The 25,196-nt window shown below is 38.4% G+C and overlaps 1 protein-coding gene across 1 annotated transcript in view; it reads right to left on the reverse strand.

The window, feature by feature from the left end:
* The window catches only part of LOC124364435, a 76,510-nt gene that overhangs the window by 4,471 nt on the left and 46,843 nt on the right, over nt 1-25,196 (reverse strand). The window contains exons 15-21 of the mRNA XM_046819929.1: nt 24,836-25,026; nt 22,554-22,772; nt 19,482-19,608; nt 18,197-18,354; nt 6,867-7,029; nt 2,229-2,407; nt 243-388 (exon numbers count right to left, since the gene is read on the reverse strand). Coding sequence (XP_046675885.1) covers nt 243-388; nt 2,229-2,407; nt 6,867-7,029; nt 18,197-18,354; nt 19,482-19,608; nt 22,554-22,772; nt 24,836-25,026 — 1,183 coding nt within the window. The remainder of the gene's footprint in view (nt 1-242; nt 389-2,228; nt 2,408-6,866; nt 7,030-18,196; nt 18,355-19,481; nt 19,609-22,553; nt 22,773-24,835; nt 25,027-25,196) is intronic.

A 25,196-nucleotide genomic window follows, 5' to 3' on the forward strand; every position in this document is an offset into this window, starting at 1 on the left:
TTTTGTTATGGAGTATTTTGAAAGGTGAGTAATGTAAATTACTTAAAAATGTACACTCAACTTGATTATAAGCTAAAGCTCAACATGTTTTAAAGGCTTGGTTTCACACTCAACTTGATTATAAGCTAAAGCTCAACATGTTTTAAAGGCTTGGTTTCAACTCACATACTACAAAGTTATATCTGGGTTCCCATGCTCATTCATGACTTGCAGAACCATACACACAAAACCATGTACACTACCTGATCGTGATCTCTGCAGCCTGCAGATCTGGGACCAACACCCAATCAGTGCCCAGCTGGTAGTCGTGGAATATCCCAGACCTAACATAGATGTTGTTCTTGTTGTCTAGCGCCCACACAATGTGCGTCTCCGAGCCCACAAACACCTGGCCACAGTTATAAATGAAGGAACAGTACTATACTTATTTGTGGCAGAAGTACACATTTCAAGAATTGTAACAGAATTTACCATTGATAACATAAATGTTTATACATTTTTCTAGACTGAAATAGTTTTAAGGATTCGAGGAATTTTATTGTAAACATAATAATGTTTTTAACAGTAAAATGATAGATGAAACATTACTCCTTTGTTAAGTATAAATCTTTCTCTTTTAACTTGATCGCTTTAAATAGATAAATAGCAGAGTTTAGTCTACCAATATAGTTTACAAATTTACTCATGTCAATAACTATAATTATATTGAAATTTAGGTACCTATATCTAAATTTAAAATGTTTAACTATAGAACTAAAGAGGCTAGAACACAAACAATATCTCTTACAAGATACAAAGTCTTTTAAATTTCTTAACCCTCCAAGTGGTAATTAAATCACTTTAAAGTGCTGGGCAGTTTTGAAGACAAATACATGGTTTCTTAAAAGCCACTTTTTAGATACAAATATACATTCAAAGATCATGTGTTATATATCATTCTTTTCAGAAAAACATGCTTTAGGAAATAAAGATAATTCAAAACACTTACCACTTTTCTCTAAAAAAAGTCTTGATGAGTAGCAGATAATCTTTTTCTTTTTGTTTTTGTTTAGATAGTGAGGTTGTAAATGCGTTTTAAAACATGGTTATAATTATAAATATTTCAAAATATATTAATTGTTTCAAATATCATTGTGAGCAATAAAAATGTCACTTCAAAGCCTTTTGAACCAAAACAATACACACAAAATATAAAAACTAAAAAAATGTTCCGCACACCACAATTTGCACAATGGACACATTCAAAGTAAACACTTCTCAAACAATATTGGTTTGGATGTACATATAACCTCACAAAAGCTAAATGTCTGTTATAATAATTATGCATAGTACAAAAATCTTATTATGATCCTTTTGTTACACATATTTACATTTGACTAAACAAAATTAGTCAGAGTTAGATTCTGATTGCTGCGCTACCCTCTTTATTCTGCCTCCCCCTACAGGCCTCCTGAAGTGTTCTAAGGCACTTTAGCAACTAGGATGAACACCACAATCACATCCAGGGCACCAGTACCGACTACGTCTTTGTTTTTGAGAAGTACAACATACAATGCACACACGAAGTTTCACACCAGTCAGTCGCACCAGATTGTGGGCACCATGGCGAGCGCGGCAACAGTTGACAAAATCAGCTGACTGTTATTTTTCATTCTACTCAAAGGCTTACAAAATAGAGTCAGTGCGTAGAGAAATCTCACCTACATTGTACTAAGAAAATTACGGAATAATTAAATAAACTGTTTTACGGTAATTTAACAAAAACGAACATATCGCACAGTGCGATAGTAGCACTTTAAAGTGGTTCGAACATATTGCACAGTGCGATAGTAGCGCTTGGAGGGTTAATGGTGGGTGGAAGGAAATTATACCACAGAGGCCCTTTCAAAAAGATTATCACGACTTTCTGTCACTGACTATTTTACTCACTTCTTAGCTGTTTTAGTACAGAAACTAATAACAAAATAAGAAATAAATATTGAAAATTGAAAGTTACAATTATTTCTAATAATATTAAACAAACTACTTAAAATTGTACAACACTTTTGTAGATGTCTCTGGAAAATATCCTTGGCACTTATACTAATATACTGAAAAATTTTCTGACACTGGAAGATTTAAAGAAGACCAATTTAATACAGGAACCAGTTGCACTATTTTGTAAATACCACAAGTTGGACTATGGAAAGTTTTGCTTGAAAAAAGGGCAATATCAGTGCAAGATTTACCTTTACGAAATGAGTGTTCGACAAGGGTCTGCCATCGACCTGCACCCACGCTGGAGAAAAGGTATCAGTGGCTATCAGATAAGGTGAGCCCACCGCCATGTACATATCACCTTTGGTGTCACAGGCCCAGATTATGTCACAGCCACAGCTGACATGCCGCAGGGTCACCTGTTTGTCACCTATATAACAACCATGAAGTTGTATAATACAGTTTTGGCCCTTTCATTAACTCTTTGCGGACGGTTGAAAATCAGTAAAATGCCTCGAGATTTTTACGCTCAGCATAACATATTTTTTTATAGAAACATGTTTTTCAGACACATTTTGATGTACAACTTAGTGTGTGAGTAAATGCACCAAATAATGTTTTTAATGGTTTTATAGCAGAAGAAGGCATGCTGATCATATATCCAAAACAGTGTCTCAGTGCACAAAACAAATTCCCCTTAAAAATAAATCAATCAACTTTTGCTTAATTTATGAACAAACACTCCAATAAATGACAAATTTTTATTTCAGTTATGTGGGTCTGACGATGTGTTCATTGAACACGAAAGGCCTCACAAAAATACAAATTTGCCATTTATTGGAGTGTATGTTCATAAATTAAGCATTTAGTTTTCAATAAGAAGAAGCTGGTAAAATGCAATCAACTTTTATTATGAAAGTTTTTATTTATATTTTTGTAAAACCTTTATAATAAATATAGTTTTACATAGTATACATTTACAGTTTTGTATAGTATTACATTTGTATAGTTTTACTTTGATTTTGTGGATATATCCAAAACTGTCTGTAATGGGTTAAAAATTGCCACCCACATAAAAGGTAAACTGTTAAGGGGCAAACACTGAAGTGGCGAGGAAAACAGAAGGATGGATGGATGGCTACAGTTAGTTACAAGCAAAAAAGTGAAGAAAAAATTAATACAGTAAATAAATTATTTTTTAAATAAAAATTCAAAGTTAATTTTCAGTCTAAGAAATCATTATGTAATAATATATGATTAATTTATGAGTCAGACAGTGTTGTTGACGAGAATTACAGCAGTGTCTGACATTCAAGTGCCAGTTCCAAAAATTGCCAAGTTGTGTCATGTGTAAACAGACTTGGCACTGACCCCCATGACAACTCGCAATGTATATTTTACAGTACTTGCAACAGATCTCACGATTAAAATTGCTTATCCTTGTGAGTACATGACCGCTGAAACACTCTTATGGCTGGACTATGTAAACATCATTCATTAAAAAATTACAAACGTCATGCAATTTCTCGAAAAATGTTCATTCAACATTTTAAAATGTCAAAAGCACAGAAATGACCCTATCTGGTACAACCAAACGTTCAAGGTAGTCATAGTCATAGTCAAACTACTTTATTACGTAATATGTACAAGGTACAAAGAATAGCGTCACTACAATAAAACAAATACTAATATTCATTTTTAAATATAAATAAAAAAAATGGTAACATGTTAATAATTTATTTTAAATTCTTCTTTAAATGAATTCATCAGTTTTTGTAATGAAATATTCCTCAAAAGAATATAAGAGACAAATTAGTTACATAATCCTTTACTTCTATTATACATTTTAACAAATCTGTTTCCATTATAAATTTTGTTGGTAAATTATGTAAATATCTCACACTTCTGTAATATGTTTTCTTTTAGTAAAATTCGGGATTGTGTTGATCAATATGTCTATTTAAACAAGTATTATATGTATGTTTATTAGTTTTTAGTATCGGATCAAAAAATTGTTTTACATAAATTATTGATTCAAATATGTGTAAACCATATACTGTCAGAATTCCAAGTTCAGAAAATATATGTTTAACAGAATCTTTATATCTTAAATTTTTCATGATTTTCAAAGATTTTTTTTCTAGGACCAATAGCCTCCATAAATAAGGTAAAAGGTAATATTCAAGTATCATGATTAGTAAGATTATGTGTCAAACATGAACCAGGTTGAGCCAATCGACTGGAGTCTATGTTTTCCTTAAGTGGGACACCCGTGACCAAGTCACTTCAAAAATGTGCTAGTAGGAAATATCAGATTTGTTTGCTTTGGCTCTGCTCCTGACTTGTCATTTTGACACTTGTCCCCAATGTAGACCATCTACAACCTCAGTTTTCTGTAACAGATGTCTCACTGAACAATTTTTATCCAACAAAATAAAATCTGGGTAATATTTATTGATGTTTTTAACTTTCCAATTCCCCATCTTGAACTCCTCAGCAGTGCACATGCTCTCTAAAAAACTAACTACATGGTTAACATCTTCAATCACCAAATGCAAACAACCTTCAAATGTGCACTTCACTTTTTATGCACCTTTTGCCTTTTAGTTTGAGTTTTCAATTAGTCCACTTTGGGGTCCTTCCACATTGTGAGCAACTTCTTCCACATTGACCCCGACCAAAATTTGTAAAGTCAATTGCATCCCTGAAAACATTTGGTTAAATTGTCATCGTTGTGAATAAAACTTATAAACAATATAACAATACATCCACAGTGTCTGTGTGTCTTTAAATTTTTGTAATATAACTTTGTAGTCTTCAATATATTATAAATACATATTTAGTTTTTTGTATATTTTAACACGTTCGCTGCGGCAAGAGCGGCCAATGATGTACCCGATATGCGGCAAAATTCAAACTTGCGATTTTCGTTGAATTGGCGTTATTTTGGTTTGATGCGCTATAAAATAATGATATTCGATTATATTACGTTCTTATGCGTTTGTAATCATCGGGACTGTCCGGACAGTGGCCCGCATTTTTGGCATGGCATCATTTATGTTAACATATGACGGGCTATATAAAATTTAACTATAACTTACCAAATGTGTTGTGTGATGTCCAAAAGTAGCAACAATACTTCAATCGACTTTGATTTGCATCAGGTTCTGTTGCTAGACAACGCTACTGTCCGGACAGTATTCCCGCACATAGCGTAAAACACCCACAGAGCCCGCGGTGCAGATCGCCGCCGCGTGCTGTCCGCACAGTAAAACAAATAACAGTATCGTTTAAATGAATTTACTAAGGAGACAATACATACTGTATACAAAAAAGCAAAATATGTGTATACTATGTACAAGAAAAATATTGACACCACACATATAAAATTAAATTACATAAAAAATACATAAAATATTTTGTGATGTGTCTGATGAAGGTATCTTGGATATCGAAAGGCCTCACAATAAAATGTATTAAATATTGGTTTTGTATTTTAATGTAATTTAACAGTGACCAATATAAGCTCCATCTACAGCACCACACATATAGATAAAATCGCAATACCGGTAAAAGATTACCTTACTTTTAATTTAGTAGTAATAACCTATCCAATTTGTTACTACTACTAACAAGCCTAGCTGCTAATACGTCTACTCACGAAAACAATAACACAAGGGAAAAGAAATTAGGAACACGTGTTTTATTGCTTTCCTACTGGTTCATAATAGCAATAAACATGTGAAATTTCAGCTGTTTCGCTGGCACTGTCGGGACAGTAGGCCCGCATTTCCAGGACGAACTGACGTATCAGAAAGTAAGTATACTTCATCTAGAACAAGCTTGAAAAGTTTCCGACAATTCCTGCAAGATCGCAGCACGTGACAAGCGAAACGAAAAAGCAATGCATTGTGCGTATCGGCACTGTCCGGACAGTGCCTCGCAGTTTTGGCGAGGGTCACGGGACTGTCCGGACAGTGACCCGCAGCGACTGTGTTAACTTAAATCTTCAACAACATCTATTTTCATACTTTATGGCAAAATTATGGAGAGTAAGTTATTTTTGTATGCAGTTTCATATTAATGCTGGCATCACCATGACTACTGTATATATTTCACAGGCAACAGCTTATCGGCAGTACACAAATTATCGATTGATAACACATGCTTTTCCATACTTTTGAACTTGTAAAATCATAGATAGATAATAAAATTAACTGGCTATCCTATATTTGTAAATAATATTGTTCTTGCAGTTTGTATTTTCTATGTTTATGTTCCTGTAATGCCGCGTGTCTGCTACATGTATGCGTGGACAACGTGTGCTCAACACGAAACAAACAGACAGTCACTAATTAATTTTTAATTACCTCAGAATTTGTGTAACTATATAAATATTTCCTCTATAAAATATATTTACATTTATATCTTAATATTTTTTGTCTTAGCCAGGCGTGGTTTGAAATTTTAAAAATACGTTTTATAAGTGATACAAATATATGCCCATATTCTTTGGAGATTAAAGGAATACATTCTGAAACCCCATATATTATGCTATAAAATTAAATTAGAATGTAGGGGGATATGACTTAGTTATTAAAATGTAGTTGTTCCCTGAACCTCTGCGAACCCCTATAAAATATAGTGATATTTTTAAATTATTTTTTGTGTTACAGGGCAATCTACAAAGTTTAAAAATGTGTGTAACTGGATCGGTAATGATTTTGCTTGATTCATAGTTAGGCAAAAAAGTTATTAGTATTCAAAAATCGAGAATCAATGTTTTAAGATTTGTAAATGGATTTGAGGTTAGAAAATTCTGGATTGCCCATCACTAAACAAAATATTAAATTAAAAACTGTTCAAACTCTACGACTATTGAGACTCACTAATCTGTTCAAGGTTGAGTGTGCGCCATTTGTCCCCTTGGGGACACGAGTCTCCCATCCCCTGTCTGACGTGGATCTGTCCAGAGTGAGTGAGCAGCCAGAGAGCGTGGGGAGCCGCAGTCAGACTGGCCACATCCTCCGCACGACAGGGCAGTGCTATTACCTGTCACACAAACTTCTGGTACCAGACTGTTGTTTAAAATGACCTCTTGTTACCATTTAGCAACACAAAACGACAACTGTCAAATTAACAATTAAGTATAAAAGATTTATGAAATATTATGGATGGAGGAAAGATTTACTGGCACAATATTGTCCCCATATATTAACTCTAATCCTCCATTCAGAATTTCTAGATAGAACAATCCTCGCAGAACTTACAATATGGCTTGATGCCTTGCAGATTTCATGTTGAAGAACTGTTTTTTCAAATGAGGGCATACTTTAAGTATTTATTGCAATTAAAGATAACATTGTAAAACGAAAGACAAATAAAAATTAACAATTGGTTTACTTACCAGTTATTTTCAGTTCATATATTTTTGTGACATTACCGGTTTCTACCCATCACTAAAACTGATGATCAGATGCCACCCTCAAAAAGCTACTAATCTCTTAAAACATATATTTTTCATAATTTAAAACATTGGAATGAACACTATTGGTAAGTATATTAACTATAGCAAAGGTACTGGATCACCTAACGGGTTTCTAAGAGACTAAATTCCACCCATGGATGGCCAGATGCCTTGCAGTTTACTTGTGTAGTCATTTTGAAGAACCATTTTTTCGAATGAGGGCATATTTAAAATATTTATTGCAATATTGTTGTATGTGGCACTGTGACAATAACGTTTTAGACCAGTAGCGTAGCCAGAAATTTCGTTCGGGGGGGGTCCGAAACTGGAAGATCCGGGGGACGTTTTGTGTGTTATTTGCCAATGAGTTCACTGGTAAAAGGTAAATACCAAAAATATGGAGCTTTAGTAACCACGCCTTATAGAAAGTGGAAAGATGTAATAGGCAAATTCAACTCTCACAGCAACTCTAGTACCACAAATTTTCTTGTATAGCTACAGAAACTTTACGAAGTTCGATTCTGGCCGAGTATAAGGCTCCAAAGTGACGTTGGATTCACTGGATAAGAAAGAAAAAGAACAAAACAGAGCTTCACTCAAGCATATAATTGGGGTGCGAAGTGGCGGGGTCTTCATACCCCAACACATGTGCCAAGCCAGAGCGTCCACGAAGCACACGCACAGCCACCTTCTCTCTTCTTGAGTGCTGTACTTTTCGTGCGCGTGCACCTGGGAACTGCCTGATCCAAATCTTGTCTTCTTTTATAATTCCGATCAGGCTGAGCTGATCTGGCGGGCTTTCTTTTGAACTATCCAAATTTTTAACTTTCTTTTCCCACTACTCTCACCTGTCGGGTAATCTTCCCCAACAATCTATCTTAAGCTATTCTAATTTCTAATTTTCCTTCTGTTAATCCAAGCCAAGGTGGAACAGCATATGCCGAGGGCTGCGTGATCAAGGGAGAGCTTGGTCGTAAATATGCGAACTCTGGATACCTGGCGACCTCCAGTTTAAACCTAGCCTTCCCCAAGTAGAGCGGGACAATGCTTGGGGTGACCTTTAGATCTCCGCTACTCGTGGGAACACAATGAGTACAGAATTTACAGAAAAACAAACAAACCAGAGAGCTCTTGTAGCACTCAAAAAGTGGATGAAAATTCACGAAACACAGAGGATTGATGATGGGCTCTGACCCTAGCAATCCTGACCAAACCCAAAAAAACAGGCGGACTTCCTAGTAGAAGTCCAATAGCCTCCGACTCGGTCAGAGTCGAAACAGATGAAGAAGATGCGATACTGGAGGGCGATCACCAGAAGGAAGAGGGAGCAAAAGTCGAGAGACAGCTCCCAGCACTGCCTAAGTTATGTGGAGCCGCCAGGAAACGCATGGTCTGGTTCCGAAAAAGAGGGTACTCCCAAGAAGAAGCCAGGGAATTGGCCTTAAAACCAATCCCAGAAGAAAGAAATAAGAAAACTGAACAAACAAAAAGAGGGAAAGAAACCGAAAAGACCTCACTCTGATGGATCCACTCCGGAGGCCCATCAGGAGGAAGAAAACAAAGAAACGAAGGAAATCAAGGGGGAACGCAAGGAGCAATCTGGACAACCCCAGAAACCTTCATACAAAACAAGCGGTAGCTGGTATAAGGGTAGGGGTCTTGCACTCCAATTTTCCCGAGACACTACTCACAACTGAACAGATGGAGAAGATCCAGAGCTTCATCCTGAAAGCTATCGTGGAGGAACAGGAGGGTCCCTACTCTCCAAGATTCTACGGTATCAAACAGGAGACAAGGGGTTCTAATCTTCACCTGCGAAAAACACTGAAACAGCAGAATGGCTTAAAGGAAAGCAAGACTCCCTAAAGCCTTGGGAAGAGGCCCAGTCTAAGGATAGTACCAGAGGAAGAAATCCCTCGTGCGTGAATCGCGACTGTCTATCTTCCTGACAGCATACATGACACAACCGAAAAGATAATGAAGCTCTTAAAAGGACAAAACAAAGAGCTATCTGTCGGAGAATGGAATGTTCTGCGGAGAAGCGACGAGGGGGAAGTCTGTCCTACTCACCCTGGCAGTCGACTGCGCTACAGCGAACAAACTTGAGAAGGAAGGTCCATGGATCGGCTACAAGTTTGGGAAAGTTTCAGCTTAGACTGAAGAAAAAACATCAAGAAAAACATAGAACAACCCACAAGGGAAGAGGGGACTACAGAGAAATCTGAGACGGTCACCACAGAAAAAAATGACCGCTGAAGAGATGGAAGTGGAGGAGGCCACGAAGGTGTCAGAGCAATCTGTACATACCTTACCTAAAAGGTCTACTCCACAAGCCAGAGCAGCGGTCGAAGAAGAAAGACCCACCTGTTCTCTCTTCTTGAAGAAGGGACCTTCACTCAAAGGACCATCCGTCTCGGCTCGAGGAAGAAAAGGGGATAAAGTCTCCAAGCAATCCAGAAGAAGAGACGGGGGATGGACCCACCTGGGGGGAGGTGGGAAGAAGGGTAAGTATGCGCCTAATACAGATCAAACCTACACCATGCAAAGGGCGCAACTGACATCTTGGGAAGAAGGTTTATCTCAACAGGCCTGGATATCGCCCTAATCCAGGAGCCTTGGATCTATAGAGGTTGCATCAGAGGACTGACAACTCAGGTAGGTATCTCATTTATGATCGAAACAATTGAAAAACCCAAGAACTTGTATTCTAACTTCAAAACTAATAACAGTCTTTCCGATTACAGATCTAATAACAAGGGGATCTGGTGGCGGCTACAGTGAAGGTGACTTCACTGCAAGGGGACAGAGAGGTTACTATAGCCTCAGCTTACTTCCCCAACCCGTCAACAAGCTGCCCACCAAAAGAACTAGAAAGACTATTGCAGAGCTGCAGAGACAGAGGCTCGGCCCTCATTCTCAGCTGCGACTGCAATGCTCACCACACGTATTGGGGAAGTACGAACACAAACAAGAGAGGTGAGGAACTTCTACAGTTTATGTTCAGCAATGATCTAGTGTTAGAGAATAGAGGGTCAAGCCCAACCTTTATAACTAGAAATAGGAAAGAAGTCCTGGACATAACACTATCTACAGGACTAAAAAACATTAAATATAGTAAGGTGGCACGTCTCCAAGGAGGCCTCACTATCGGACCACTGTCCAATTAGGTTCGACATTAGAGGAGACAGGGGAAAGATACGTGACCCACAGGGTTCCTAAATCGACCAACTGGAGAGGTTACAGAGAGTCCCTGGCAGAAGAGTTGGAAGAAATAGGGACCCTTGCAGAGAAATGAATTTGAATTAGAAAGGTCTGCACAAATAGTAGAGCAAGCTATAATAAAGGCCTACGAGAAAAACTGTCCTCCCAGGCAAAAACCGGTTGAAGAGGGATGTGCCGTGGTGGACTGGGAGGTTGGAAACATTAAGAAACAAAAACGAGGAAATTATTAAAATGGGCAAAAAGGACAGACGACTGGCTCCCTTATCTACAGGCCCAAAATGAATATAAGAAAGAGAACTAAGAACAAATAAAAGAAGAACCTGGAGGAATTTCTGTAAAAATATCAACAGTCTTCCCGAGGCATCCAGGCTTCAAAAAAACTCTCCAAACGGAGCATACAAATCCTATGGGGACTCTAGTAAAGGACAACGGTGACCTAACAATGAACAGGAAGGAGACCTTAGAACTACTTCTGGAGACACACTTCCGGGGGGTCAACTAACTCGTAATGAGGATACTTATTCCTCTATATGGGGGGGGATCCAGTCGGGAGGTGGCAAAAGCCAGACAGGTGTCTAACAGACTATTCACACACGAAAGAATTAAATGGGCGATAAGATCGTTCAAGCCGTTTAAATCTCCTGGGGCGGATGGAGTTTTTCCAGCCCTGCTTCAAGAGGGGCTGGACATTCTACTAAATACCCTTAGCATTCTATTTAGAAGCAGTTTCGCCCTAGGATATATACCAAAGAATTGGAGGATAGCACTAGTGGTGTTCTTGCGGAAAAAAATGACAGGGATCCAACAAAACCCAGTTCGTATAGACCCATAAGCCTAACCTCCTTCATGGTGAAAACTATGGAAAAAATAATAAATAGACACATAAGGGACGCAATATTACTGGAACACCCACTTAGTCCCACACAACACGCCATACATAGAAGGAAAATCAACCACCACAGCTCTCCACAGTTTAGTGAGAGAGGTGGAGAATACCTTCGAAAAAAAGGGAAGCCCTAGTCAGCGTCTTCATGGACATTGAAGGAGCTTTCGACCGAGTAGCATATCAATCCATGAAGACTGCGATGGAACGTTTTGGAGTTTCCTCAGACGTAGTCAAATGGATAGTAGCCCTCCTAAAAAGCAGACAGGTGAAAGCCAAGTACGGGGACGAATCGGCTGCGATCACGGCCCAAAGAGGCTGCCCCCCAGGGGGGGAGTCTTATCTCCTCTCCTGTGTGGGCGATGGTAGTGGATGATCTCCTAAGAAAAGCAGAGAAGAGGGGGATAAGGCTACTATGTTATGCGGATGACCTAGTGCTTATGATTAAAGGGAAAAACACTGGCAGGCTGGAACGCCAATTACAAACAGAACTGAACTTCATAAGCAACTGGTGTCATGGGGAAGGTCTGCGGATCAACCCATCAAAAACAAACATGATTACCTTTACCAGGAAAAGGAAATTCCAGCTAGCTAAACCGGTCCTGGAGGGAATCAGCATAAACCAAACAAAAGAAGTGAAGTATCTGGGTTTAATCTTGGATGAGAAGCTCACTTGGAACTCCCATATTAGAAACAAGATATCCAAAGCAATAATGGGCCCTTGGGGCCTGTAAGAGGACTCTTTGGATTTAAATGGGGAACTTAAACCCAAAATGATTTATTGGATTTACGAAACCATAGTGAAAACCAATGGTCACATATGCTGCTTTAGTATGGTGGCCGAAGGTCGAACAAACAACAGCTGCAAAAAAGGCTACAGAGTCTTCAGAGGTTAGCTTGCTTAAGCATCACGGGAGCAATGAGCTCCTGCCCAAACACTAGCAATGGAAGCGGTTCTGGGTTATACTCCTCTTGGCCAGGAAGTGATGAGAACAGCTGCGATGAGCGCAATGAAGCTTCTAGGGACAAAGGTAATAAATGTTACCTCCCCTAGAAGGCCATATGAAGATATTGGAAAATTTCCCTGAGGCTGAAATGCTAACCAAAGTATCTGATACTATGGTTAAGAAATACTCCTTTGAAAAAACCATACACGGTCTCTATCGGAAGTAGGGAGGAATGGATTAAAAGGGAGGCCTACCCAAAAAAAAGGAGTCCTGAAGTTTTACACCGATGGTTCACTCCTAGACTCAAGGGCAGGATATGGAATACATGGACCTGGAGTTGACATGGCTGTGCCCCTGGGAAGACATGCCTCAGTTTTTCAGGCGGAGGTCATGGCAATAGATTCATGTTCTAGAAGACTCACACAGTTGGGGACTAAAGGATTATCATACCTTATACTCTCTGATAGTCAGGCTGCACTGAAGGCACTGGATACCTGTTCGATTGATTCGAAAGCGGTCTGGGAATGCAGGAAGGCCCTAGCAGAGCTAGCAACAAGTAATAGAGTAACACTACACTCGGATGGGTGCCGGGTCATGAAGGAATTCATGGAAACGAAAAAAGCGGACATCCTCGCCAAAAAGGGAGCGGAATCCATATTGGTGGGGCCAGAGCCAGGATGTGGAATATCCTTCTCCAGCATTAAAAGCTCTGGTTAAAGATTGGGGAAAAGAGGACAAGATATAAGAATTGGAGCAGAGCCTCGGGTTTAAGAATATCCAAAATGTTTATCTCTCCTTATGCAAAAGGATGGACAGCTCTCCTAGACCAGAATAAGGAGGATATAAGACTGATATTAGGAATGTTGACAGGACATGGCCCTCTGAGAAAGCACCTTTTGAAGGTAGGCCTTAGTCGGAGCAGCGAATGTAGACTCTGTGGAGAGGAGGAGGAGTCAGCGGAGCACATTTGGTTGGGATTGTCCTGCCATCGTAGAGACTAGGAAAAGATACCTGGGAGCATACCTCCTCAGCCCCAAGGACATCAAAGAACAGGAGCCCTTTAAATCTGATTGGTTTTTGCAAAAGCCTCGGTTTTTGAGGGCAAAAAAATAAAAGTAAGGGAGGCGCAAAGGTCCTTTTAGGACTAAGTGCGGGGACAAAGTGTCCTCTTCCCTCAGAAGGAAAAAAAAAAAAAAAAAAAAAAAAAAAAAAAAGCATATAATTGACACACAACTATATTCTGTGGAAAAAATTAAACACCCCTTCGGGGACATTGGGCCACTGACGGCCGAAACCCTTTAGAAAAGGAGGGCAATTTTCGAGCGTTGCTCCGGTACAGATCAAACTAACAGTCGGAAAATGTACCGGAAAAAAACTCTACTGATTAGAAGTTCGGCTACTTTGGATTTCACTGATTGAGGGATTTATGAAATGAGTTATAATGACGATTTTTTGTATCATTACACTGTAGACGAGTATATAATTATCGGAAAAATCCAAAAAATCACTTTTGGTCGGAAATAAAATACACCTGAAAAAACTCTAATGATTATAACTTCAACTACTTCGGACTTCGGTTATAGAGGTAAACGTGGTTTTTTTTGATTGAGTTAGGACGACGATTTTGTTATCATTAAACTGTACTCGACTACCTATATAATTATCGACAAAAAATCACTTCCGGTCGATAAATACCGAAAGAAAAGCTCTCTACAGATTCAAGTTTTGACGATTTTGGATTTCACTGGTTCAGTGGTTGAGGTAAAAGTGGTATTTATAATTTTGTTAGGACATTGATTTTAGGTATTAATTCAACGCCGACGAATAAATATATAATTATCGAGAAAAAAAAACAAAAATAATCACTTCAGATCGGAATATACTAAGTAAAATGTAGGCAAAGACAAACAACCTCAGTCAGTGAAATCTAAAGTAGTCGGAACTTCTATCAGTAGAGCTTTTTAAAGTGTATTTTCCGACCCGAAAGTGATCTTTTATATTTTTTTCGATAATTATATACACGTCTACAGTTTTAATGACACTAAAATAAACGTCGTGACTTAATTCTAAGCAGCCATTTTACGTCCCCAAGACGAATTTGAACGAAGTGGTCGCTAATTTAAACTGTCCAAGTCCAAGTCGGGTCGCTAGGATGGCCTCTGGGCGCTCCTCCTGGTCTGTGGGCAGTATCTGAGCAGTTGAGCTCAATGACTTGCCTGTCAACTGTACCATTTGCTCCTGCAGCAGTCTATCAGTTGGTCGGTGTGCCACTGAGGGCCACAGCTTCATTGAAGAGCCGGGTGAGGGCGGTCAGCTGCGCAGCTATTTCAAGACGGCTTGTAGGCTGCGCTGGGCGGGGGCGGCTGGTTCTGATGCTGCATCAGCTGCTGGCGCCTCCGTTTGTTGCGGCAGAGTGGCTGGTGTATGTGGCCACTCTAGTTTCTGCCTGGGAGTCGCCCTGGGCCTCTGTGTGACCGGGAAGGTCAGCCACAGATGCCGGCGGGCGAGGAATTCGGTGGCTGGGTTCTGGGGTTTCCTCCGGCGCTTCTTCTTCTGCGGCATGTGGTCCTCAGCTTCATTCTCCGATACGGAGTCCGCTGGTGACTCATCTCGCGCTGGTCGCTTGGGCGGCTGGGCCGTTGATCGCCTCGCCGCTGGTTTGGTAGGCCGGGGACTTGCGGCCTAATTGGACCAGCTGCCGCTCTGGCCTCCTTGTAGGCTGGACACCCACGATAGTTGGCGTTGTGATCGCCGCCACAATTGCAGCAGTGACCCTTCTCCGTCGAGACTTTGGGGCAGTTCATCTTCAGATGATTTCCCCCCCCCAGCGCACACATTTTCTCGGCCTCCCGCAGTTGCCGGAGCCGTGGCCAAAACCTTGGCACCGGTAGCACTGCGGCGGGCCGACCGGCTTCTTGTAGACAGTGACTGAGACCCTGACATGGAGCAGGCTTGTCACGTTGTAGATTTGGCAAGCCCGCTTAGTGTCAGGATTCTCTCGCTCACTGTCCCTGGTCAGCGTGCTCAGCCAGCTCCTGGTAGGTCCCCTGGCTGTCCGAAGTCGTGCAACCTCGTCGACGGCGAAGCCCTCGTCAGTTAAGACATCGAAGAGCTCCACACCATCGGTGTCGGGCAGTCCGCTGATCACAACCTTAAGCGATCTTTCACGCCCAAGGTTGTGACTGTAGAAGGGCAGCTTCTTGGAACATAGGTACCGCTGAACTGCCCTGAAGTCCTCCACGGTGGTCACTTTCAAGCGATAGTGAGCACCGTGGAATGTTGTCGTCAGGCCGTCCCGCGCCAACTCCTCCAACTTCTTGGCATGGGTAGGCCAGTCCGGAACACTTTCCAGGAACAGCAAGGGTATCCTGGGCGTAGAAACCGAAGCCGTAGGTTGGTCAGATGTCACAGTAGAAGTTGTGACGTTGTGGCCTTTAAAAAGGCCCTTTGCTGGAGCAGCGACCTTCTTAGGCGCCGAGCTGGCAGGTTTAGAGAGCTAGGCCTCTTAGCTGGCTTCCCGGCGCTTCCAAAAGCACGCTGTGCCATCTTCTTGAAGATGTCACTCATGTTGTTCCAGTAGTTGTTTACACAACGAGCGCTGGAGGTCGAATGTTCGCCGTGTTACAATTTAGGTTGCTTTGCGACGTCACGTGACCGCGCTCTATAGCAATACCGTGATTACACTACACTATCCGAAAGGCCGAGCCCAAAAGTATCGTTTATACTTTATGATTTAAACGAAAGGACAATTATATTTTTAACAACGGCCACTTTAATCAATTAAATCAATCAATTTTAATGTTTGTAGACAAGAGTAAATGATAACTCTCCTTTTTTTCTCCTGCTCCATGCTTTATTTTTTAATACGTCTTAAAATTTCGGGGGGGGTCCGGACCCCCTGGACCCCCCCCCTTCGCTACGCCACTGGTTTAGACTCTTTCTGTTGAAAGCTGTCCACCAAACAGTAAATTGTTTTAACACAGTTTTAATATAAGGGGTATAAGAGGTAAGCAATCTTTACTATTACATAAAAATCTAGTGGTGTCTGTGTGTGTTTTACTCAATCACAGAAAAACTACTGGACCGATTGTACTGAAATTTTACATAGACATTCTTAGGGTTAACATAGAAACCTATTCCTACTTCAAAAGTCTGTCCAGGCTATGCCCCACTGGTCTCTAAAGTAGCAAAATCTCATAAGAAATGTGTTACAGTAAACAAATATTACTAATTAAAAGGCCCTGTTAAGTGTAAACAACTGTTATGTGTAAACACTATTTTATGACAACACAACCATATATTCAATTAATTTAACTAATATTATAAAATGGTTAACATTTTTAGTTTTGTAAGCAAAGAGTAATATTGATAGAAACAAAACCTCTTATTTTGATTATTTCTGAAATCGGTGTTGTGCACAGAGTTTATTAAAATAAAAAATTATAAGTTTTAGGAAAAATATACTTTTAACTGAACGTTTTAACAAAATATCAAGTATGCAGTGCTTGGTCAGTACTGTAAGACAAAGACAATTTATCAAAGACAAAGTTACTAACTTTTACTATAAATTTAAAGACAGTTGTAAAGCCCATTTTAGTTGTCTTTTGACAGATGTAGGCTTCTCAGACATCCTTATGTATATATATATATATATATATATATATATATATATATATATATATATAAACATTTAGAATGTTTATTATCAGGTGTTTCTTCTTTTGTTTGTTTATTTTATTCTGTGTATGTTTTAAAAGTGTACTTGACAAAGTTGTTAATTACAATGAAATATTGTACATTGAAAAATTGTAGTTTTCTTTTGAAACTGCTCTAAGAGACTATATATATATCTTCTTGATTAGGGCCACAAAGCAAATTTAATTGTGGTACCACAAATATCTTAGACTGGAAGTGAATTACAGTGGCCGAAAGTAGAGACACTTTATGAAATACTTTGGTTTCTAAGACCTGTGTATGTATATATATATATATATATTTTTTTTTTTTTTTTTTTTTTCTTGACCAGGGAAACAATGTAAACTTGACATTGGCATCAGAAATATAACTCACTCAAACCAGAAGTTATTAAGCACGGGCAAAGCCTGAAATAATAGCCATTAGCAATTTCGCGTTACATCTGAAGTTGTTAACCATGAACATTGACATAATATGTACCTAAAATATACCTACTACCATTTCTAATCTACACAGCCCCACCATTGTAAGTGCGTAAACTGAAAAGCTAAGAACTTTAAGAATCATCCACACTGGCCTATAATAGTTCAACTAAAATCACTGGAATTATTCAATAAAATATCATGGAGTTGGAGAGAAATCCGAGTTATTTCACGGGTACTTACAATATCAGTTTCACTCTCCGACTTTAGACGCATCTTTAAACTTAAATATCAAATGGATCAAAAGATTGGAATATCTTTCAGTAACTATCACTTAACTCTGAAGATTTTAGAACTTCATTTAAAAAGAATATGCCTATGGTGTCCCTGTTTTTCAACACAAAATTTGCGTGTGTAGCCACGGGTAACTGCTAGTAACTAATAATAAGTATAATTGCAATAGTTTATATTATAATTTTTTACACAGCCAACAATTTCTTATCACGTAAGTTAAACTATTGTATTTATAATAATGGTGACAGGATCCTACATATAATGACAGCTTGAGTTAACTTAAACTCACATTGACATTGTCACAGTCAGGTCGAAGATGGAACAAATCGTTGGCAGAAGACAACAGCCACAAGGAGCCTTTCTCTTCAAAGACACCTTCTGCAGTTATCTGTCTCCAGCGCAGCTGTGTTGTTAGGTTCTTGATCACTACTTCGTTCCACCGATGGCCTATATTATGCCAAGAGTCAAAGTTAACTTTATAATTAGCAGCTTTCAACACGTTTATTACATTTTGACACCAGTTTAAGTATTACATTTTATTTCTGATGCTGTAAACATACCAAAATTCTGTATCCCTCCCAGCTCAATGTTTAAAACTAATCAAAGTTGACCGGTTTTATATATATATATATATATATATATATATATATATATATATATATATATCTACACGCAAGCTGTCATAGTAACACAAGCCAACATTTATGCAACACCCTCTACACGTCACTTGTTACCATGGTTGACGTATAGTTACCCTGTCACTATATTCCTCCATGCTTGCCTCAGTAAAACAGAAGACACCGAAGTTTCTGACCTTAATACACAAAAGGTGTGCAAAAAAATGTATTTGATGGGAGGAAATGAAGTATGTATTTACAGGCCGATATGAGGTAACAGAAAGTATGTATACTTCATACAGAACTAGTTTGAAAAGTTTTAGAGATCTGCAGGAAGATTGCAGACCACAACAGGTGAAATAACAGAGCATTATAGCGTTGTTAGTGCAGTTCGTCCGAACAGTACCCCTTAGCAAACGTGTTAAAGCAAAATTTAAGGCATAGGGATATGTGTATGTTTGTTGCGTTTGTAATCAATATTATTCAACTAGTTAAAAAAAAAGTTATGGCCTACAAATAGCAAAGAGTGTTCATAATACTAGTAAACTGCATACTTGTGAACAATGTGTTTTGTATAGCAAGTAGAAAAAATATTCTTATTACTGTATATCAAAATATACAATTTGGTGTATTCCAGTATTCTGATGCTACAGCACAGATGAGTATGATTTTCCAATGACGTGTTTGTTGACGACAGAAATTCCCCCTTATTTTCCAGTGTGGAAAGATTTTGTGTGCAGTTAAAGATCTCTTTCAACCTTTTCTGATCTTGAAAATGTTTTATTGGTACTATGGGTAACAGCTGTGGTTAATCATAAAATAAGATATACAGATAAAATAGCCATGTTATTTATATACTATTGAAAAGAAAATTTAAAGTAAAGCTCTACATGTGAGTGTACACACAATACCTAATTTAGTCCCATCCATTCTCTTTCTCTTCACTAAACAACATACCTTTTATGGACGTTGAGTTCTTATACACAAAGGGAGAGATTCTATTGGTGACCCAAATTGAGTTGTCATTGGTGGATATTTGACACAAGATGCTGTTGTTCTCAAATAAGTAGTTTCTTATCAACACCTACACAGAAATAATTAATTTGCTATGGTTAATAACTTTAAAGATAAGTATCAAAAAATTATTAGTATTAATATATGTATATATATATTATTAGTATTGATATATACAAAGGATTTTTCTTTTTGGGCGGGTAGATGTTGGCAGCCTGTGGCGGCCATGTTGTTTTGGTGTTAGCTGTTTCATTAGTGTATTGTTGTTCAGTGAGTGATGCCATTTCATGACAAGTTACACGAGTGAGCAGCACGTTCAGATGATTAAACTTTATTATCAAAATGAGTATTCACTAGTTAAAACGTTACGTGCGTGCAACCATTTTAAGGTAGACGCGGAGGCCCTTCATTGTCAACTCTTCAACGTTTGGTAGCTATATTCAAGAAAACCTGGTAAACAACTAGCCTACACCCAGATGTCAAAGGAACAGCAGATCTATCGAGAACGTCGCCGCTGTCCGTGAAAGTGTGCAGAGGAACCCGAGGCAGTCAATTCCTTGCCGTGCACTAGAACTCGGCCTTTCGCAACTTCAACTTGGCGAATGTTGTGTCTGGATTTAGGCCTACATCCGTACAAAATCCAATTGACCCAGGAGCTCAAAGTTTATGAGCATAGACATCATCGTCTGTTCGCCGAGTGGGCTTTGGAGCGTTTGGAAGAGGACCCTAATTTCGGACGAAAAATTATCTGGACGACGAAGCACATTTCTGGATGAGTGGCTATGTTAACAAGCACAGTTGCTGTATATGGGACAACGCCAACCCACATTAGGTTCACCAGGTAGAGATGCATCCACAAAAAGTTACTGTTTGGTGCGGATTTTGGGCTGGCGGTGTGATTGGTCAGTATTTTTTTGAAAACAATGCTGGTGAGGCCATCGCTGTCAACGACGAACGCTACAGAACAATGATAACGGTTTTCTTTTTGCCCAAATTGAACGATATGGACGTAAATGACATGTGGTTTCAGCAGGACAGTTCTACGTGCCAACACAGCGACCGACACCATGAACATTTTGCATGAACGATTTGAGGGTATGGTTATCTCTCGCAGAGGTGACGTGAATTGGCCACCAAGATCATGCAATTTGATGGCCCTACACTTTTTTATGGGGTTTTCTGAAGTTACAGGTCTATGCCAATAGGCCTCAATCAACCAATGAATCAACATAACCCAGGCCATCTCTCAAATTCAACCGGATGTATGCGGCAAAGTAATTGAAACTTGGACCACTCGCATCCGTATAATTGTGAGAAACCGCGGTGGACATTTGAACGATGTCATATTCCATACATAATAGCATACATAGGCCTTTCATACAAAAAATAAATTTCGTTAATATATCATACACAGCTTGTTTGATTTTATCTCAACATCTACCCGCCCAAAATGAAAAACTCTTTACATATATACACGGTACACATATTTCAATGTTTGACAAACAACAACTTAACGTACATATCTTCTGAAAAACTCACATTGTAAATAATGCAAGGAACTATTAAGATGTATTTCAGAAGTCACAATAAGATTTTTATACTCAATATCCCTTTATAATCTCTTTTTAACCCTACAATTGCCATGGACAAACAATCTTAATGGTACAAGAAGTGTACAAAATTTCAGTGTTTTCCGATAAATTTGCATCAGCCGCCATAGTACTCCTGCCATAATTCGGGAGACACTATTGTTGCATACTATTGCTCCATGAGCATTCCTCAAGCACAATTACAAAATGAATTAATTATTTCATCTTTTGGTAAGATCATTCGCTGTTAGAAATCTTATAAAATAAGAAATATATTTTTCCACTATCTGTTAAAATCTTTTAGAAAATTTAATAAAATTAACTAAACTGCTCTTGATCTAGCTATCTAAAAATATGTACAAGATCAACACTTATGGTACTTTCAAAATCCATTTTTTGTTATTTTGCAAATTCATGGTGACTTGGTTGAACAACGCTTAACTGTTTCTCAAATAGCGACCAAAAAAGAAAGAAAAGCATTTTGTGTTTAGGAGTTTGCTTGAACTCATGCTGTTGTTGGTGTTCATTGGAAGGTTTGGACAAATTTCAGAAATGATCCTCATCAGCACTACATAGCTCAATGTGTGAGGCAGTTTAAGACAAAATTAAACATGCAGTGAGTGTGCAGAGTTGGAATCACCTTGATATTTGTAGAGTAACTAACGACACTCATATTGAGCATTTGTATTGCATATTACAATTTTTTTAACACCACAACTTGTTAATATAACAAATTTTGTAAGCAGATTTCATTACTGCAAATAAATTAACCTTATTTTTATATTACCTATATTTTCATCTACTACATTTTGGATTAAATTGGCCAGCACTCTTGGGTATGGCTGTGCAGGCCAACATAACACTAAAGACTGTAATTAAAATGGTTAAAATGTTCTATTATATAACAAAGAAGGAATTGATTCAATAGTTTTTGTTGTAAGGGGATAAAAAGACAGCAAACTTATTACAATGATACAAAAAGGCATTCTTAACAAAAAAGCATTAAAAGAACATTACCTTAGCCCTAGTTTTTGGTGTCACTAAACTAATTAAAATTTGTGATAAATGGAAATATGGAGGAAATAGTATTCTAAAGGTGGAGCAGGAGACGGAAATATGCTGGTGCATCTCCTTGTTCACCCTTTCTCTGAATATGTGGAGTTGATAATACTCAAGCCCCCCCCCCCCAGCACCTACAGCTCAGATTTCCTTAAAAATAATATATGAGGACGAAATAACAAAACACACATACATTTAGATAACAAAACACCAACATCTGAAGATAATTCATAATAATAAGACAGATTGATCCAAAACAGTACTTTAGATATGCCAGAGTAAACAAAAGCCTATCTCTCCACTTCAACACAAAATCATTGATATTGAGAAAATGCATTTCATTAATTCAATGAAAAACTAACTTTACCTGCCACCAGAGGCAGTTCTCACTGGCATAGTTGTCCGAAAAGTAGACACAGTTATTTCGATCGACCAGCCAGCCCAAGTTGTAGGGACCGAGTGCAATGTCAGCCACCTGTAGCTGAGAGGGGACATTGACCTGCTGCCAGTGGGTACCCTCACAACATTGCTCCGTGATACCTGCCCGCCACAGCAGCCAGTAGTCGGTAGTGAGTAACCACACCATCTGGACAAGGTATGTATCAATAATGTACAAATCAGACCAAGTTGTAGGGACCGAGTGCAATGTCAGCCACCTGTAGCTGGTAGGGGACGTTGAGCTGCTGCCAGTGGGTATCTTCACAACACTGCTTCGTTATACCTGCCCGTCACAGCAGCCAGTAGTCGGTAGTTAATAGATAATACATAAAAATACACAATTATATATATTTTCCAATTCTAAGGTTCTATCAGAAAACCCAATTAATTATATAATATCAAATAAAGAAAGATAGAGCATATGAATTGCAGTTCTTAAAATATAGTAATTTCTATTAAACTGTCCTTAAATAGTGTGATATTTTGTATATTTTCTTTGTTATAAGACTATCGAAAGGGTTAGAAATTGGCAGAAACTGTTGGCCAACAGAAGGGTAGCTTCAATGTGGGAATCAAACATAGATCAACAATTTCTAGCACAATGAATTACGAACAGTGTAAAGTGTGACAGTAGTTTTCCTTAGTTATGTTTAATACCTTCTGTGTGGAACCGTTTCAACCATATTAGTATGCTTTATAAACAAAAATGTAAAGAAATTATATTTTCCATTTAAGATTGCTGTATTCATGATAGCCTACTTACCGTTACAATTAATAAAAAGTGCAACTTGATAATTTGTTTGAAAAAACCAATCTTAAAAAAGACATAAAATAATTATCTAAAACTGTCAATGGCTGAGTGTTAGTAAAGTCTATCACTTATTGTACTAGAAAAATCTCATTTTTGTCTGTCCTTCCACAAGTTATCTCAAAAACAAATTGACCTATAGACTTGAAAGTTTGCATGAAGCTTCATTTTTATATAAAAAACATCAAGTTCGAAGATGATGCTTGTAACTCCATGAAATTTTGCTAAGTGTTAGCGAAAATCTTACCCTATTCTTCGTTTGAAGTTTGTTTATGACGATGAAAGGATTACTTAATTTAAAAACAAATACTCCAACAATCATTGAATTTTATTTTTGTGAGGCCTTTCATCTTCAAGGAACATATCAACAGACCCATATAACTCTAAAGGAAGGTCCTTTCATCAGATCCCATGATGGAAAGATCGTGAAGGAAACATGATTTTTCCTTCACATCTTACTGTAGTCCCTTGGGTAACCATGATGACAAGAAGAAAATTGTAGAATAAACAAATTTGTAAAAAGACTGTGTAAAATCATATGACATTTTAACATGTGATATTTTTTGGATTGGTCTTTTGATATTCTGGCATATCAGCAGATGTTGCATAACAAAATCTAGTCAAACTCTAGGTATCAGTTTATTTGTATATAGATGATAGAATTCGATACAGCCTATAACTCAGAGTTTTATGTCAAGATCAATGTAGGTATAAACTTGTTATTTCCTTAGCTATCACTTAAGTTTTGGCCAAATTCCAATTCAGCTTGTCTGTCTGCCTATCTGTTTACTGCTAGATGTCTCAAAGCAGCAAACATAAGGATAGTGAGTTCAATGTGTGAACTTCAATTTTTGCATTTAACTACATTACTACATAGGTAACGCCATGTTTGGTAATATGCATATCCCTCTATAGAATTTGGCTGAGTCTTATGTAGCCCATCCACAGGATATCTCGAATATGATTTTATCTGTACAATTTAAATTTTGCATGACACTTTATTTATACATAGATAAGAATGAGTTCTAAGAAGGTGTAAATCTGTCCGTGGAATTCGACTGAGCGTCATTAAAGTCTATCACTCAGTAGGGTGGCAAACTTTCTCTTCTGTCAACAAATGGGATATACAAATTTCTTATCCATTTGATACTTTGTCTATCCACAGGACAAAAATAAAGTGAGCGATAGGTTTAAATTTTGCATGTAATTTCAGCAAAGCCAGTTAAGTGATATGTGTTGGTGTACTCCTACCTTGTAATAAAAAGTATTTTAAGTACTCAAAAGTCACAAGGTAATGGCATTAATAACGCAACTGCCATGGATCTGTGCTGACCCCTATTTTCACTTGGTTATAAAACATAAACATACACTTAACAGAGAAACATTGACAGTGTACTACTCACATTGTGCGAGCAGCAGACCTTCAGTGCAAGAGTTTGGCAAGGTACCTGACATCCCTCGCGGCATGGTATGCTGCGCGACAGTTCAGTCTGGATATAGACTTTGCCTTGAGTAACATACCAGGCGCTGGAGTCAGACAACGCCACACTTTCCACTCCCCGTGCAGCTGTCTCCCACCTCGACCCCACTGGACCTGTAGAAAACACTTGAATATTCACTTTAGTCTCTGATGACTGGGTGTTCATCTTGCGTATTGCATAACTCGTCTACTACATTGGATAGGCCAAGCCAAACAAATTGATTGAACATTCAATTCACTGCATACTTTGACAATGTATACTTCAGAGACATTGACACATTTAA

This window comes from Homalodisca vitripennis, chromosome 6 (assembly GCF_021130785.1).
Source record: "Homalodisca vitripennis isolate AUS2020 chromosome 6, UT_GWSS_2.1, whole genome shotgun sequence".
NCBI classification, from domain to species: domain Eukaryota; kingdom Metazoa; phylum Arthropoda; class Insecta; order Hemiptera; family Cicadellidae; genus Homalodisca; species Homalodisca vitripennis.